This window comes from Geospiza fortis, unplaced genomic scaffold (assembly GCF_000277835.1).
Source record: "Geospiza fortis unplaced genomic scaffold, GeoFor_1.0 scaffold112, whole genome shotgun sequence".
Lineage (NCBI taxonomy): Eukaryota > Metazoa > Chordata > Aves > Passeriformes > Thraupidae > Geospiza > Geospiza fortis.
Genome location: NW_005054298.1, coordinates 5,573,734 through 5,593,325, shown reverse-complemented (window position 1 = coordinate 5,593,325; position 19,592 = coordinate 5,573,734). Strand labels below are relative to the sequence as shown.

General features: G+C 39.3%; 1 protein-coding gene across 1 annotated transcript in view; it reads right to left on the bottom strand.

Annotated features, from left to right (window-relative positions):
* Positions 1-19,592, bottom strand: part of NCKAP5 (NCK associated protein 5) — a 378,197-nt gene that overhangs the window by 120,018 nt on the left and 238,587 nt on the right. The window contains exon 7 of the mRNA XM_031056009.1: positions 9,014-9,104. Coding sequence (XP_030911869.1) covers positions 9,014-9,104 — 91 coding nt within the window. The remainder of the gene's footprint in view (positions 1-9,013; positions 9,105-19,592) is intronic.

Here is a 19,592-nt window from a genome sequence, read left to right as displayed (position 1 = left end):
CCTGCTGAGCAGTGCCTACATGGACCCAGGGGCTTTTGTGCTCCTCAGCCCATCAGCAGGGGCTGGGGGTGCACAGGGAGTTGGGAGGGGACACAGCAGGGACAGCTGACCCCAGGTGACCCAAGGGATGTCCCAGAGCATATGGCATCCTGCTCAGCCATACAGGGGCAGGGCTCCACTGCTCAGGACTGCTGGACACCAGGGAGTGAGCAGCTGTTTACATTCACATCACTTCTCTTTCTTGGGGTTTATTTCCCTTTGGTATTTTCCTTTCCATTACAATTTGTTGCCGTTGTTGTTTTAACATTTCCATTACTAAACTATTATTTTCTCAACGCCTGAGCAGTGGCAGAGCAGCGTCCAGGACCTCCTGTGTTCCTGGTTCCCTCTCAAAATGAAAAGCTTCAGTTACATTGATTGGCAAAGTTATGAGCAGGAAAAAAGCTGTTCCTTCTTCTTCTATCTAGATAAGGTAATAGGAGAATAATATTCAGAGTAATTTTTCATGCAGATAGTGAGAGCTGTCTCACTTTTACCCTTCTGATTCTCTTCTCCCCATCCTGCTGGAGTGCGATGTGGGGTTTGGTTACCAGCTGCAGTTAATTCACAACAGTGTATTTATAAATTGTGAACACTTTTCCTTGCAAGACCATTCTACAGCCTTGCTGCATTCACACATGATGTCTTTTCAGCACTGTTTCCAGTGCAGACCTCCTAGTGCTCAACACCATTCACTGTGAGCACTATAAAATAAGAATTTCTAGACTGCTGATGAAGATAAAAGCTGTAGATGAGGGTTTATTTGTACTTTCATTAAAAAAGCAGCCTCAAGCTATGCACAAGCTGACTGCACAAGCTGAAAAAAGGCAGAAATTGCTCCAAGCATCACAGACTTAACATTCCAACAAGCTTAAATTTGTTTTCCAGTGTCACCTTGCTCCTCTTTCTCCCCCACCACGGCCTCTTTTTCCTAAATACACCCTTTGAAAATTTGCAGTATCTTCTGATATGCTTTATAACCAATTTCATCTAGCAAAACCTGAGTGTAAGGACTCATATGTTAAGTATAAGGTGAAGTAAGTGTGTCCTGCAGGATTCTCAGTATAGGAGTAACCAGAGATATCTCTGTGATCTGAATACATTTTTCCATGTGCAACTTTAAAAAATAATATTTTTCTTTATTTCCCAATGGGAATCCAATTAAACACAATAACACAGGCCTGAAAAAAATGCAAACCAAATCATAACTGAGCAAACAAGCTACAATATGAAAAAATATTCAATGCAACTAAAATTATATGCAATTGGAATTATCTTTGAGTATAAGGCTACAAATATGACTTCTGCTTTACCTTCCTTGCTTTTATCTATATATTCAGCCGTTTTCTCTTGCTTTCTTTTCTCCCAGTGGAAGGAGAGACTAAAATATAGCTTTGCTTAGACAGCACATCAGTAAGTGTAATAATATATTTTTGTTTAGCTAACAGCTTTTGTTCAGAACAAGCTGACCAAAATTGAAGGAAAACAAAGGAATGCAACATATCACAAGAAACATCCCAAATTGTTCATGATTTAACATTACCCTTGTCAGAAAACCATATTAGATTCTTCTTTTTCATCTCTGGATTTCACTTCCAAAGTAAGCAGAGCGAGCAGCAGCATTCCCTAAATTAAACACTTGTGATGGATAAGAAGAGCAAGCTCATACTTTATGTTTCTGATACGTGCCTCCCTCCACCCCTGTATCAACCTAAATGTTCTCCACATTATTCTCCACTCAGAACACTCCCCACCAGTACAAGCTAACAACCCTGCTGATCAGCTCTGCAGCAGCATTAATAAATTTCCCAATGATGCTTTTATTGGCCACTCCGTGCATCACAAACATATTTCTTTTGAAAAAGTTCAGATTGGAAAGGAGCATAAGAGCAGAAAACCTTCAGAGTGCACTTGAGGATGGAGTGTGCTCCTCAGATCAGCAGGAGGGGATGGAATTTCTTGTGCCCAGGTCCCAGTGCCAGCTCCTGTCCTTAGAGAATGGATATTCCCATCACCAACAACCACTTCTGGCACTGCCAGGGCAGGAATCAGGACTGACCCTTCTGCCAGGCCAGGTTTCAGGCTCAGCAGGGCCAGGGCAGTGTCCAGGAGCTCCTGGGCTCCTGGTTCCTGCTCAAAATGGAAACCTTCAGTCACATTGATTAGCAAAGTTACCAGCAGGAAAAAAAGAACCTTACTAAGCAGCTGCTCCTTCTTCATATATCTAGATAAGGTAATAGGAGAATAAATAATATTCAGTGTGATTTTTCACGCAGATATTCTCTTAGAAATTGGTTCATTATACTATCATACTTAAAGTAATAATCTTTCCTTCCAGGAAAGCTGTATGTAGCATTTAATCTTTTGTGAAGGGGTTTGTAGGTATTACAGTAACTACACTTGACTAAAGCTGCAGTATTAAAATACCTTCCTTTGACTGAAATAGAAATAAGCCAAACTATTCTGAAATTCAAATTCAGAAATTTTATGTAACAGCAATTGAGGCAAAAAAAAAAATTCCTCTGGATTTAAGTTGCCTGAAATAAGCCAATTTTCCTTCCATAGTATTTTGGAATGGGATCAGTGTATTAACTGACTAGTTCTCACCATAAGCACAATTGCAGAAGCTGACCTAAGAAGTTACCTGTGGGATTAGGAAGAAAAAACCTGGTATATTATTCCATTACCAGATAATTTTTTTGTAAGTGCCAGGGAACAGTTTCATGTCTCCCAGCCCTGTAAGGAAAACTTCTGAAAGAAAATCCAAATTCATCTTCATGCAAAAATAAGATGTGGGAACAATCATTCCAGATTAGATCAAAACTTCAACTTTTCAAATATGTTATTGGAATTCAGATTAACGATCTTAACTTTTCCTGATTAGAAGAACACTTTCTTTCCAAAATAAATTTACTGGTGCACTGCTAAGTGAGTGCTTTTGTTAAAATAATTTTCAAAGACAAAATGATTTTGAATTCAGCAGAATCACCCTTTTTTTCTTTTTTGCCTTAGAAATAAGAAAAATTTTAGATTTTTTTTCAACTTTTTAAAATATAATAACTAGTGTTGCTTTCTGCTGGTTGGAAAATATCAAGGAAATAATGTCAAAATGCAGAATGAACAGTATCTTTTATGGAGATGGGGAAATATGGAGAGAGCAATCCACTTGACCATATATAAATTCATTCATTTGGGGAAAGTGAAACATTCATGTCCAGGCAATGGGTGACTTTTGTGGATTCATTCCCAAAGTTAGAACAAGAAGTAAGGTACAGCAAAAGATAGAAACACTATATAGAAGAGGGAAATGTAAACTAGAATTATGTTCAGTATAATACAATATAGTACCATCAAATCAGTCAATCTGGGCCTTTTGGCACTGTAGATATCTAGAGGATGTATGATGGATTAAAGTGGTAGCATAATGGCACCTGTACAGTGTGAAAATGTATCTGGAGACCTCATCTGTCCTTCACCAAACTTGGTACTTCAAGGACTGGCATTGCATTCTCAACAGAATAGCAAGAATAGCAAGAAAGGCGGTCAGAGTCAGGCAAAAGCTGTGGGTGATGGGATGTCATCAAATATGTGGATAACTCTTGTGTCAGTACAGGACATCCTTGTTTCCTTTCTGTTTAATTTGGTAATGCTTTGTTTGAGATGTTGCCAAGGCCAGCTTGGATGGGCATTGGAACAACCAGTCTAGTGGAAGGTTTGCCTGCCCATGGCAGGGGGGTGGGATGAGATGATTTTTAAGGTCTCTTCCAACACAAAAAATGTTGTAACTCCATGACTGGGAAGGAAAGAACAGCCTGTTTTCTGACAAACAGGCACACAAATGGCACATTTCACTTATGAGACTTTGCTGTGTTAAACACAACTCCATTGCTGTGCTTCAGAATCACAAACAACCAAAAAGGGAAAACTCTTTGCAACAAAACTGAAATTTTGAACAGTGCCTCAGGACCACAATCACCTTCTTTTGGGGGTAGAGAATCCAACCTCGTTTTGGTTAAATATTTATCAAAATCTTTGCATAATGGTGCAACTCTACAAAAAGCCATAAGGTATTAAATTGTTACTGAGCTAGCCTTGGATTTCTCTGCATGGAAAAGCAGTCCAACAGCAAATGCTTGTGTCCTTGACATCCCAGGATTTCCAGTGGAGCTCCCGAGAGTGAGGATGGCTCCTCTCTGCCCTTCTCTGTGAGACACAAATCTGCTAATATTTGCCTAGTAATGTACTCCCTAGCAGCTTAGGAGGCTTGGCTAATGCAGTCCCCTGTGGGCACTTCCACTCCTGAGACAGATGTTTAAGGATATATATCCTCTTCCTGCAATAGAAGTTAGCATTAAAAATCCTACATGGATTTTAGCTAGGGAATTCAACGAGTGCCTTTTTTTCAATTCATGGTCATGCCCCTATCTGTAAAATGTTACATACCAATGACCTGAACAATAAGCTTGTATAATTTTGTGTTAAGATAAAATTATATTGCCAATGGTTACAGTTTTTCCTCTCGTGAAAGAGCTGTTGACACCAACGGCTGTGCAAATTAGAAGTGACAGCCACAACAACTGTTCCACGCTTGAGTAACACAAAAGCATGCAGACAAAAAATGGGGTTGACGTGGCCATCAATGCCACCTGAAGTGTGCCTGTATCACTTGTGTATGTTTTTACCTCCCCAATGTGACTGTACCATGTCTGTCCTGAGCTTTAGTGCTCACATGGACAATTTCAGAATGATATTAAATCGTGGACTTATAACAAATTCTCTTCCTCATCTATATCAATCACTGTAGACTGACAAAAAGTCAAAATTAGTTAAAAACCCCTTCAAGTCTTTGAGTGATCTGTTATCAGGTAAGACTCTACTTAGAGTATCCAGCATTGTGATCAAACAGGAAAGTTTTGGATATCGAAATCTCAAGGGCAAACTCAGGAAGGGAAGTCTGTTGGGTGCTTGGTTTAAAGTCTGGGGTTCAAGAACTGCACACAGTTATTTCTGGGGAATACATGAGCTCTTGGTTTGGCCTTCCATGATCTTATTTTTAGGTGGTCAATGTCTCTTGGAAACACCATAAAGCTAACGCATAGTAGTGTCTTTTAGTCAAATAAAATTTAAAGTAAGAAATATGATGGCTAAGGCTATTCAAATAACATGCATTCTTGTCTACATTTATGCAAGCATTCATTATAATTTTTCCCTTTATACTATGTAAAATTATAACAAAGGAGAATTTTATTTACAATCCTGCTTCTTAATTCATTTACCCAAAAGAAATCACATAACTCATTTGTAAGTCCAGCAAATTAAAATCCCATAGGGCATCTAGCTCTATGGAAAGAGTTAGAAAATTTTGCTTTAAGTAAGAATACTGGCAAGACCTAACAAAATATTGCAATAACACTGTGTGCTTTAGGCTCCACCTTCTTATTGTTACTATTCTAACATTATCACTATGCAACATTTAAAGTTCATTAGCAAGAATATTTATTCTGGAGTCAGGCATACTGGTAGTATAATAATAACTCAATTTCATACATCCCAGAACAACAATTATATTTGTTAAAAAAACCTATATAGACAATGTTCAATAGACCAAAAGCATTTATTGTGCAGAGTTATCTTTTATGATATTCAGGTATTTACTTTAACTAACTTCACTAAGTCATCTCGGTGTCAAAGAATATGGGACATATGTTGGTAAGTCACACTGGAAATCAGAAATCACCTCATTTGTCTCCATTTGTTATGAAACACAGAGTTGTGAATCTGCACTAAAATCCCTTACTCTACTGAACCAACTGATCATACAGATTTGATGATATCACACTAATCACAGAGAAAATGTGAGGTTCAGGATATGCACCATAAGGTAACTGACTGTAGAGGATGGCTTTCAGAACAATGTTAGTAGTTATACATTCAATAAGGTTTCTGAATGCATATGAATATAACATAAAAATTTCATTTAAACTTCCTTCACAAATACAGGTTGATAATACAGTTATCATGTTCCCAAAAACCTGAATACATCAGTGCTTTTAAGGAACATTACCTGGGTTTTACATTTGGTGTTTTTAAGGAACATTACCTGGGTTTTACATTACAGATTCTATTCCTATTTGTGAATTATGCTCATAAATATATCAAAAAACTGCCTGAGTCCATTTGGAGGAATACAAATGAAATGTCTTTGTTGCAATATTGATGTATCTTGCTGAATTTGGACACAGCACTTATTTGAGATCCATCATCTGTTTAAATGGTATATGTATCCATAATTTCCACACAGCTGGTTTCAGTAACATATTACTGATTCACAGAAAGCTTCATTAATATATTCCTCAATGTTAAAATGCTTTGTAAACATTTCAGACCAGAGATTCTTTGCCAAGTACCTGTTTGGAGGAGCCTTTCAGGTATGAGCTGTGGCTGTGACTCATGGTCACTGCCCAGCTTTCACTGTGTGACTGTAACAAGCCCACACCCAGTGACCCCATCTCTGACCCACATGGCAGGGAGCCATCCCAGGCCATGGCAATGCAGCCATTCCTCGAAATTCCTAGAAAAAAAAAGCCATTTGTTCACATTTTTCATAAAAGTGAACAAAAGGGATCTGAGGATGGATGACTCAAAAAGACATCCAGGAAAAAAAACCCCACAACATTCACAACACAACAAAAATGTTCTGCATTTCTGACCTGTTTTACCAGCCACAGATTGGTGTATGATGCAGCAGCCTAGCTATTCCTCCAGGAGAGGAAAACCCATTGCTTCTGAGTCATGGATTAGGAGAGGAAATTCATAAGGAAAGAAGATTGCATACCAGCAATATTCAAGAAATGAAAATGGCTAAAAAACAAGCTGAGAGATATCATGAGTGAAAATAATCCCAGGAACAAGAACAGACAGGAAGGGAAGGAAGCTGTTATGCACTAAAATAGCCCCAGAGACACAGGAATATGGGTGTTTGAAGGCCCTGGGACAGAAACAGCCTCACTCTGAAAGAAAGCAAAGCTCCACTTTGAGGAGTTTGCCCAGAGTACCACCCATCAAATTCAAACAAACCTTGAGTCCTGAAAGAAGGGAACAGAAGGGGTCCATTTGCTAAGTAGAGGGGGCTGTTTGCTAGAGCTGAAGGAAAATGAAGAAATGTTCTTGCATCTGGGCACAACTGCCTTGTTCTTTTGCTGATCAGAAAATAAACCTTGTGTGATTTTACACAAAGCACACCACAGAGGCCTCTCTCCTGCCTGGCTGGAGACAATGAATATTTATATCAGTGTGGCCCAGAAGGAGAAGAAAATCCAAGATCATACACAAATTCTCTCTTTTTTTTTTTCAAAAATTATGAAACAAATAATGATAGTGAAAAAACTACACAGAAATATACAAACACCAAAACTGGAATGACTGGCTTATCTCCCCTCTAGGAAAGCAGCACACCAAATCTCAAATTTCAAAGACCACATAGCTAATTTTTTTGAAGTTTAGTGCCCAAAAGAAAAATAAAGAACCCCCAAACCCTCAGTTCTATGAAACAAAACTGCAGTAATTTTTTTTCTTTTCTTCTTGAGAGCTCAAAAGCAAAACCCAAAGAAGTTGAAACCTAATTGTGGTACTACCTTACTGAGGTTTCCACAGTTAGACAGCACAGAGAAAAGCAGATAATAAAATCATCCCAGATGTCTGTTATGAACAGACAGGGGCAGACAAATAATCCACTTTGAGGAGACACTGACATCAAGCCCACTTCAGAACAACCCCTGTGTGGTGACAGGAGTGAGCAGCATGTATGGATTTGAAGCCATAAAGAAATAAGAGAAGGGAACTGAGTTTCAATTTTGCACCCCAAAAAGATAGTGCATAAAATAGAGATGCCTTTGTCAACAGTTTCTAAAAGAACTATGTTCTATTATAACCTCAACAAAAAAATTTAATTTGTCCTGAAATTAAATTTTACAGGCTATCATTTTAACAAGAAAATTTGATTATATTGAAGGTTAAACTCAAAGATTCCTTTCTCTTCAACCCAAGCTTAAAATGAAAATGTAATTACAGTGATAAATACTCTTTAATATACATTTTTGTTTAGCTATACTGCTGAATTTTTGATCCATCTGCTGTAAGAATGAACTAATATAACTCAAAATTTTGAAAAGTGTTTTATCTGATGGATCACTACCTGGTATAGACTTTAATATTTTATTTCAGTATTTTATAAGAATGCTTATTCTGTTTAAAAAGATACAGCACAGGACTGACTTCATTAAGTAGAAGTGATATTTTTAAGAATTCATGTGCCTGATATTTGATTAACTGAGATGTATCTCACTCCTCTTTCCAGACTCTTAAATTAAAAGGTTTTCCACCATCTTAGGTTCACTGTTTCCCAAATGCAACAGTCTGTTAGGAAAATGTAAAACTCTTCTGTCTTATAAACAGACCTGTTTCCCTTTGAAAAACTTCTAAAATCTTTTTCTCCTAAACTCTGTCCTGAGACACTCTCTTCTCTACCCCTGGTGATAAAATGCACCTGCCACAAGCAGGGATATAAAACTGTGGAGCTTGACAGGGATCCCCATACCCAATAAGAACATGAGTGGTAAAATTATCCATCACTGTTTGAAGGTCAAGTTGTCAAAACCACCTATGTTTACTAGAGATGCTGGAACATATGACTTAAAATATTAAGTGCTTTAATAAAGGCTACAAAACTAGTTTCTTGGTCCTCTGTGAACTATGAGGAGCAACAACAGCAGATAACACAAGGACAATAAAAATGAAAAACAAACTCTGCTGAGAGAACACCTGGGAAAATGTAGGTTGAACCAACGACCACTTACAAGTATTCATAATTAATAAACAAATAGAGGAAACAATGCCAGATATTTATTTCAGTGGTGGGATTTTTGTTTTAAAGAAAATTTCTATCACAAGAAAACAGGTAATAAGTCACTAATACCTGATATACCTTCATGATATTGACAGTTCCTTCTCCATGCTGGCCTGGGGATCCTTGGCTCTGCAGCAGATTTCTCACTGTCTCCTCCATTCTAGAGAATAAAAATATTTACAAAAGTCAACTGCATGGAAAAAATTTAAGAGTTGCATTCAGTGTTTTTGCTCTTTACAAGAGCCTAATGCATCCATGGCTACCATGAAATTAATATTTAAAGACAATCCTAGCCTTATAATGTTCTCATGCTCCATGTTATGAATAACACATTAAGGGCACTCTTTTATCTTTTGAATATGCACAGTAATTAGTTGCATTGTTTGAACACTATGCAAACTCTGTTACTAAACTAAAACCAAATGTGTGCAAAAGACATCACCTTGTTAACAGTGCAAACAGCACCATGATGAGATTATTGCCATTTAGGAACAGTCAGGTTAAAAACCCCACAGGCAGCTGTGTTCTGAGCCCACACTGGGGTCTGTGCAGCTCTGACAGGCTGTCCATGGCATCTCTGCTATAGGGCAGCTTGTGCCTCTGCCTTGGTCCATAGGGGCACAGCAGCTGAACACTTCCCCTTCCCTGCCCTTTCAAACAGGTGCCAAAAGCCAGTGCAGGCTCCACTCTGGTACCATCACCTCAGGACAGTGCATCAACTCCAGGTCCTTCTATTCAAGGAGAGAGGTTTGCACTTCCATTTTAAAAGTTGTTAACAGGCACCATCAAAAGCCATCTTCGATCTACACACATTCATCAGGAATGTTAAACTGATGATAACACCAACCCTGCTGAATGGAGCCTGCTCACAAGGAGTTCTGCTCCTTCCCACTGTAGGAAAAAGGGAAGCCACCTATGAAACACTGGTCCCATTCAAGGTGGGTCAGAAATTAAATCCCATGGGCTTAGGAGGTGTCACAAGGCTGATCACAAATAGCAGGGCTGGGAGTAGGGCTGGTTTCAGCTACGGGTGAGAGAAGGAAAAGGATCAAAACCAGAGGAGCAGTGATGGACATAAAAACAAAGACACTGTGTTTCACAGCTAAAAATGGTGAAAATTTCAGCCAAAGATGCTCACATTCCTCCCGACTACCCATGTCCCACACAGATTCTCACCCCAGTACAGCCTCTCCTTCCACTGTGTTGAAACCTAATTGTGGTACTACCTTACTGAGGTTTCCACAGTTAGACAGCACAGAGAAAAGCAGATAATAAAATCATCCCAGATGTCTGTTATGAACAGACAGGGGCAGACAAATAATCCACTTTGAGGAGACACTGACATCAAGCCCACTTCAGAACAACCCCTGGTTTTCTCTCTCCCTTTCAGATTTTCTGCTCTTTTCCTTTCAAGCAGTCTCAGTCCCTTGAGATAGTTGGAAAAGCAGCCCAGATGGAATAGGGGCTGGAGAAGGGAAACCTGCTGCGGCACAGGCATAAGGGTGAGGCAAAGGCAGGAGAGAGAAATACCTTAGCTTATACTGCCAGATACACTGTATATTAAAACAGTGACCTTGAAGAAGGTGCCAATATTCCTGGGCATATCAGACCAGGAACTGCCTGCTGTTGTTTATTTCTACTGTGTTTAGAAAAACATGACTATTTTGTGTAGTATTCCTTCCAAATGAAATTGAGCAGAAGAATTATTCACAGCGTATCTTTTTTATATTTGTTTATTTCTAAGGTAACAATCCAGCGAGACAGAAAATATTAGCTAACTGCTCTGGCCAAAGGCCAACAGCATTATCTTTTATATGAGCCTCATGGTCTTGCTGTTCTTTCAGTCTTATCAGAATGAATGGCATTGGCTAACTAAGCAACAATGTGATGTTACTCCAGGTTTTCTCCTTTCAAGTCAGCCCACTACGCTACTTTTCAAGAAGCTGACACTGGGTGCTCATTCTACTCAGATGAACACTGACATTCTACTTATTCCTGTGATGGTTTTTTGTCGTTGATGCGCAGACTTCTACACTGCCAGAATGCCCACAGAATTGTTTGACCATCTGTTGACCAAATGTGCATAAAATCAAGCCAGCTCTAATCTCTAGTGCAGACAGTGGTGCAGTTTTTCAGTTGCAGATTGGAACCATTTCTGCTCATAGGCTGACCTTAATCAGATGCCTTTTACATGAAAGAACAAATCATTTTGGTTCATACCATAAATTCCTGTGCAGTCCTCACAGAAAGATTTAATTTCCTAACACGCCCACCATTTCATTTTTAAATTAATGGTGTAATAGCATTCTTAATTATTGTGTTTATCTATGCAAATGCGGTTCACTGCTAGTCCTCCACAATATTCTTCCAAATTAATAAACAAACAAAAATGGGAGAAAGAATAGATTCAACCAGCACTAAATCTTGGTTTTTCAATTTAGACCTAGGAGTATTAATGAAAATAAAATCTAGTTGCATATTACTATGATCACTTAAACCAGCTCAGGAAAATTATGAATTCTTAAATTCAATAGGTCCTTTAATCTTCAGTCAAACTCAGATAATCTATTTTAGACCACAGGCCTGCCTTGTTGAGCAGCCTTACAGGGGCAGTTTCTTGTGGCAATCAGAAATAACTCCCATCAGCACTCAAGATTTCTAAGCAATAGGGTAATTTTTGCAACATGACCAAGAGCTCAGTTAAAGACAATTGAAACTTCTGTGGTTTTGCTGTTTGCAGCTACTATAAAAGTCTGTAAGAGCTGACAGCTATTAAGCTGAATCACAGACATTACAGACTGTGTGGTTCACATCACTATCAAACCAGCCCTGGGAGGATATTATAAGCTTTGGGTAGACATGGAATATCTGAAAAAGAAGAAAAAAACTAGGAGAAAACAGGGAGGTGAATGATGCTTGCAGTCAAATTCACTGCAAAGCTCTGATGGCCAGTGCTCTTGCAGTTTGTGAGCTGCTGCTTCTTCACTCACATCCCAGTTGTCCATTTTTAGGACCAAATATGGTACAGGAGAATAATCAAGACTTGTCTCTTATGAATGAGAGTTTTTGATGCATGAATTAATGGCACCTTAATTGAAAAGCTATTGTTACCTTATGATCTATAAAACTCTCCTCAGTGACAACACATGCCAGAGCAATTTACTACAAATCCTATTTACAGAATGCAAAAATAATGGAGTCTCTATAAATTCAGCTTGGGATCCCATGTTTTGCTCCCTGAACAAGGCCACCAAAGGGGATGAAAATTTTGGAAGTGAAGCAGAAAAATTATGAGATTTATGAAAGGCTATTTCTACACATTGACCTATATTTTCCCCCTTCTGGTAACCACAAAAGGTTATCTGCTCTTGGTTTTGATTCTAATATCTCAGCTGGACCCAATCCAACACCCAGCACTTCCAGATTATTTTTAGGATAGTTATCCCCACATGTGTATTCTGCCTTCTTGCTGGACTGCTTTGCCAAGGATTCTCTGTATCTTATATAACTAGCAAGCTGTTAAAATCTGAAAAATCAGCCTCTAAAGCTCATCACTTCTGAGTCTACATTCTTCAAGCAGTACTTAAGAACATTTATTTTCCCCTTTCTTTTGTACTTCACTTACTGTCTATTTATCTGAAGCATCTTGCATAGTGCCATTAAATTTTCTGTTATATCTGTCATTTGAATTGTCCTTTTCTTAAAACTCAGGTGTTCCTTTCAACTTCTATTTTTTAATAAATCTATGGGGTTTTTTTTAGGGGGAAAGTAAATGAAAACCATGTTCAACACAAGCTCCTTAAGTTTCCTGACAAAATGCCAGTTTAGTGTAGGGGAACAGATCCCCACCAGTCCTAACCTAAGGATAAATGTCTCAAAGCACAAAACAGAAGAAATGAGGCATTCAGAAACCAGAATCTGTTCTTGAAATATAAGAATTTAAGTAACGTAAAATATTAATGCTACTGTGGAAAGCACTGTCAAGATTCCACATGGAAGATATTTACAATTACAACCACAAGTGTTCATGGCTTATCCAGAGAGGATTCCACAAAAGGGATTGCTCTGAAGCTGTTGAAATGACAGTGTGTGCCACAAGAAGAGACTAAACAACTTGCTAAACTTAAGAGACAGAGTTTAAGCAGCCAGGTATGATTTATACAAGAGAATCAGTGGGAAAAAGGTAACATGTGATAGATAACTACATCAACCTAAGGCAGATGATTGAAAAACAAGTTGTATTTCATGGTTAGAAATACATTTAGGCTGGAATTAGGATGTTTTTAATAATTTAATAAGTGAGACTCTGAACCAGCCTGCCAGGTGGAGTAACAGGTGAGAAATACAAACAGTTTCAAGCCACAATTGATTCATTTATGAAATTAATTACACATCATGTCAAGAGCTGAGGACTTGAATTTATGATCCACAGGTTCTTGCAGCTACTCCTTCTGAACCAAAATCAGTCCTACACTTAAAATATGCAATTTGTCCTGTGCTGTTGAGGGAATACCAGGAAATTAACCCAATTACAATGGACAGTAATTTATTTTGGTTGGTTGGTTTTTTTTTTCTTTCCCCGAGTGTGTTTCTGGGCAAGGGGAACACAGGAACCTACAGAAAGGAGGAAACATCATTCCCTGCCCAGGGAGCAGCCCACAGAGCACAGATCTCACGTGTCCAAGGCTGCAGGAGGAAGCTTCCTCTGTATTTTCACTGGAGATTTGCTTTTAATGCAAAAATGATGTGGTTCTGACAGCTCTGCTGCCTCCCTCTCCTGCCTGGCCCTGCTGGTGCCACTCCCTGCAAGAGCCAGAGCACAGCTTCAGCCAGGCCAGGCTGGGCAGACCCTGCTGAGGTTGATGCATCAGTACTGGGCAATAAAGCTGCTAAATTCCCCACCAGTTTTCTCAGAACCATCACTTGCACAGGCAGGCCCGTCCTTTGTGCCATCCCACAACAATGTCATGGTCAGAGATCCTGCTTTGTGCCTCTGCCATAAATAAACACTGTCCCCAACCCACACTCTGCTCAGGCATGTCCCACACTCAGCTCTCCCTCCAAGGGACAGGCAGCACAGAGCTGTTCAGCACTAGAAGGTCAAGGACAGATTCAACCCCTTCCCCCCTGACCTATTTCCTTCCAGATTTCCACAGGCTGGCAGCTGCCTTTTGCTAGGTGCTATCACCTTCCCTCCTCATCATCCTCAAGCTGATGGGACATCACTTGCTGGTTATTTCAAATGTATGTCACAAGAATTCCTTCAGCTCGATTCTGATTTAGTTACAGAGATGTATCCAAAGATTTCTACAGAATCCCACTGCAGCTCTTGAGCTTTATATTTCAGTTTTTTTCTTTCTCATGTCATGCAAGGTGCAGGATAATTTTTTAGTCTTAGAGAAAAATATCAATAACAGATCTTTCTCTATCTTCAGCTTGTTACTTCAGTGTAGTTAAAATCCTCAGGAGGATATTTTTTTCCAGCTCTTATCTGTGAAAGAGTGAAGCTTCCTGTCCCTCTCCTATTTAAGTCTCCCAACTTCTCTTTTTAGTTATAGCTTTCCTGGAGATGTGGTCTGAGTTTTAGCTCCTTGAGCTGTCTCAGTCCTTCCTACCACCTGACCACAGGCAAAGGAACAGGTTCTTGTGTGGTTTCTCAGCTCTTTTAGCTCCTGTTCACCTGTGAACCAGCCTTTATTTTCACCAGCTGGACTTTGGTTGTCTCTTTGGAGACTGCATTCTGTCTGGCACTGTGACAGAACTCTGTGCCTCTGTCCAAGCTTCCCAGCTCTCCTCCAATCTCATAATCCAACCAAACAAAGAGCTTCTCTCAGACCCCAGACAAATCTGTTTCCTTACTTGTTAGTTATTTTGAACTTCAGGTTTGGGGTTACCTGCATCTCACTTCCCTCACCACTCCATTCAAAGCTTTGCAATGGACCAGGTTAAACAGGGAAAATATCAAAGTGGCTTTACAAGATGTAACAGAAGAAAAAAAGCTCATCACCAGCAGCTCCTGTTCACTGCATCCTTGCAGGAATGTCTCTCCTTCTACCTGGTCTCAATTAAATTAGTGGCTGTGTGCTCTGTCTCCAGGGATTCCCATTAGGAGCAGACATGGCTATCTGCTCTCTCCAGACTGTGCAGTGTCCTGCAGCCACCCCAAGAGCCCCATGTGTGAGCCATGGTGGTCCCCAGGATGAGCCACCTCCATGGTGCTCCCCAGCTCTGCTGTCCCCTGTGCCCCTGCAGCCAGCTGTGAGCCCATGGCTTCAAGGGCTGCGGCCCAGGAGACAAACACAAATTTCAACAAAGAATTTAGATATTGGAAAAGGATTAAAAAGAGAGAGAGAAGTGCAAATGGGTATGTGATAGACTTAAAAAGAGAACTGACAGATGGGAAATGCTGGGGCTTTAAACCCCAAGGGGTTTTCAGCTCTGCTTAGGATACAGCACTGGTATAAGCCTGATAGCAGTGAGCTGGGCAAAGCAGAATGCTCAATATCCCCATTTAATATTTCAGTTGGAAAATAAAGTAATAACATCCTTCATAACAGCAGCAGAAAGATGCACACATAATGTATAATTTATATTTATTCTTTCTGTTCATCAGCACAGGTGCTTGTCAATCCAGAAATATCCTGGCAAATCCTTCTCCTGCAGCACCATCTCCACCCTTCCCTCACAACAGCCTTGTGGCATTTCCAAACTGCACAAGCCATGGTCTTTTCACATACTCATACAAACCCCTCTTTCCAAAACACTCAAAGCACATTTGACCTGATGCCCAAAGGGCACTCTGAGGATGAGGAGCATCACCAGTATCTTGTGCATGATGAAGGCAATGACTGCATGGCCATGCTGGGGTGAAACAGGCCTTGAGCTCCAGTCACATGAGTAGAGGAGGATCCTTTACTCAATCAGAGAATCCTCCACTCAATTGAGACAACCCAATCACGTTCTCTGTCCCCTGGACCATGCCAACACTACGAATTACACAGAACTGAAAAACTGAGCACAACTTTTACTGTGTTGAACCACTGGCCGTTGATCCCAGTGGAAATTTTCAAGGTATCCTTAAAATAACAGGAATGTTTTGAGCTCCAGATAAGTAGGGTAGGATTTTGAAAGACCTCAGCATTGGCAACATCACTGCTCCCACACAAGTCTGGATTCTGTTATCACAAATGACATTTCTCTGAAACGGCTCTAACCACCATCTGAGCCAGGAAATGTTGGAAGTGTTTCCATTGTCTCTCTCAGTCATATGGATTTCACTCATCAAACTTCTATCTACAGCAAAAAGCTTCTGAACAGCAATAGAAATCAGTGGTAATGTTTATTTCTGTGTTGACAGATAGACAAATGCCATATGGACTGCATGGGTGTCTTCCATCACCAGCCCTGTATATGATTTTGGAAGTTACAGGCATGGAGGAACAAAATCCAGCCCAAGACTAAGCCTTGCAGAAAAACTGCTCACCAGCAATTGAAAGGATTTTTCAACTGCAAGGACTGTCCCTCCTACAGGTCCCCAGTAGCATATTTGGGACTTTAAGACAGAAGATATTTTCATTAACTATAAGTGGATAGAACCAGGCACACAGAGAAAGTTAATTATTGTGTCATCTTAAACATATGTTCAGAAGTTCAAACTATATTCATGCTGGATGCACCAAAAATAGTCACAACTAAAAGCTTCAGAAAAAATTACAGGCAACTATACAACAGACTGCAAATATTTCCGATTTCAAATAATGGTAGGGGTTTACTTTTTTCTTTTTTTCTACATTAAAAAAAATACTTGTTTTTCCATATTTGCAAATGTTTAGCTGGATGGAAAGATGTCTATACCAGTTCCTCCAAATACTCATATTTCAGTTTGCATAGCAGGACCCTGATGCAGACCAACCACTATTGTTTTAAGTTACTTACAGAATTGTACAGCCACTCAAAATTAAAAAGCTCTTGTTCAATTCTGAGTCACAGCTTCAAGATGGTACCAAGACCACCCTCACACAGATGCAAAAATTTCCTCATTGTGTCACAATGCTATTTGTGAATTTAAGGACTTTGAAAAACTAACTACCAATGGAGTCAATGGGACTCTAAAGGAAAAAAAAAAAGATAAATTCAAGAAACCATTCCTAGTTTGGTTCAATAACCTAAATTTCACATCAAAAATCAAATTCACATGACAGTTCCAGCCCCTTCCTGACATTGTACAGCCAACTGCAAAGGCCCAAACTCATGCACATGGACTCAGCTATAAGAGGAAACTTCCCACCCTGAACTTAGATTCCCCCAGAATGGGTCACCTCTGATGTTCACAAAGAAACAATGGTCTGGTTCCCAACATGAGATTTACTTAAAAGTACTTCTAAAGAGACAATAGGCAGTCTTAATAAATACAAATTCTTTTCAATTTTTGGACTTCAGCCTTTCCAAATTTCAGCTCAAAAATACTACAATAAACAAAGTAAAAAAATGGGATTTTCACATCAGCTGTGACTTCCTGCAAACCTCTAAATTAAAGATCTCCAAAGATGGATGAAATGTGTAGAAATACTCCAAGTGATGTTTGCATTACAAATAATGTTATAATATTTTAATTCCAAGGGAGATAATATGCTGCTGTAGGTATATCTAATATTTGTCTTTCCTTGCTTCTCCTCAGCAGAGAGCTTGCTTTGGACCTTCAGGTATATTCCCAGCAGAGGGTATGAGGCAGCTCTGGGCTGACCAGCTGTGATCAGGAGCAGCTGATATCCCCTCTGTGTGACTGGAACCTGCTCACACAACAAACCCTCCTCATTTCACTCTCCAAATTACCAAGTTATGGAATGAAAAATATATAAATAAAATGCTTCCAACATGTTTTGCTTCAAAGTAGATCCAAAGTGACTGCCAGGACAGTGAATGCCAAGTATCTTCTGAGCATAAGGGATGCCCTCTTCCAGGTAGGTTTCCTGCAGCACAGATTCCACTGGTGCCTAGCCCAAAGGGAGTTTATCCTCCTGCAGGACAGATGCACTAAGCAGCGATATAGATCTGCTATTAAAGAAACCTCAGATGTACAAATAATTACTCTTGCAGTATAATTTTCAGGTGGTTAGAAAACATCCACAAGAGCAGGTCATGTGAGAGATGTCAGAACAAAAGCCTTGTGGCTTTAGATTTCCAAACCACAGCAGCAGAGCAAACCAGCCTAAACAAGTAATAGATGGTCAGAATAATGGTCTCCAAGGGCTTAATTACCTGTGTCATTAGGTAGTGGTAGCCTCTCTAAAATTATATTGACAGCTTTTCTACAACCAAGCAGTTGATAATGAGGCAATAAAAATACATGGCAGTGCACACAGAAGAGTGCTGCAGCAGTGTCATAAACAGCACCATCAGCTTTGATACCAACAAACAAGAGCTGCACGAAACTAATTGCGAGCTGCTCACAAAAAAATCAAGGATATGTATTTTGTCATTAACAACTTTTCATGTTCTCCCCTTCTGTATGTGTGCAAGCCTGTCAAAAGCAAAAGGAGATAAGAAAAAGAAGGGAAAAAGAATACTATCAAGATACAAATGAAATGCAAGAGGAAAAAAGGAATACAGCTGCATTAAAACAAATAAACAAACAAACAAAAAAGGCAGGGACAGTTTTATGCCTCCAAGTTAATTTCCATAAAGCACTCCAGCATCTTTCCAAACACAGTATTCTGTCACAGTCACTATCCATTGTATGATGCAACAAAAGGAGTACACAGCTTCAAAATGCCAAATTTGACATTACTAAAGCTCTTCTCTTTAAATTGGATTATCCTGGAGATGAACAGGGTAAATGCAGGGAAATGTTTCTGTATGTAGGATTTGCACTGAAATGCACAGAAATATTTGCTGCATGGATGGGCTTCTACAACTGCCTGCTCCCATTTGAAGAAAGAAAGGAGAGAATTGAGAGGAAGAGAACAATACAAGACATGAGGATCAGAAATAAAGACAAATGGTGTAAAAGAACTTTGAGAACAAAAAAAAAAAAAAAGACATGAAGAATTTAAGCAAGAAGTAAGAAGGCAGAAAAAAAAAGTATAACAAAATGTTAAATGTACAGACAAGATTAGTGAAAAGATGTCTAGACAGACATCTCCAAGGTGCAAATGTTTAACCATTTGTACTGTATTGGTATTTCTTCTGAGAAACAGGAGATCATTTAAGAAGGGCTTAGAGAAAGATTTTCAGTCCAACTACAGCCCTAAGTGGAGAATCACAACATCACTCCCTCCTCCACTCTCAAGCACTCATTCTTTAATCATTTATCTTCAGCACAGCACGGGATCCATTTTCAAACAGCTCTGCAGGATTTTAGCCACACGGCTCCCATTGTGTTTAATGGGAATCCTGTGGGCACAGCTCAGTATGAGGCTTTCAAAATGTACACCAAAAATCTCTAAATAATGCACTAGTTGAACATTACCCTGTTTACTTCTCACAGGACATGACTATAATGAAGCAAAGGTTAGGTCATTTGTAAAAGCAGTATTTATTGCAAAGCTCATTTATGTTTCCTATAGGGATTTTTTTTCCACTGTAAAAATATTTAGCATAACTATTTAGGATTCTTTTTTTTCATAATATCTAAAGCAGAGAACAAAAT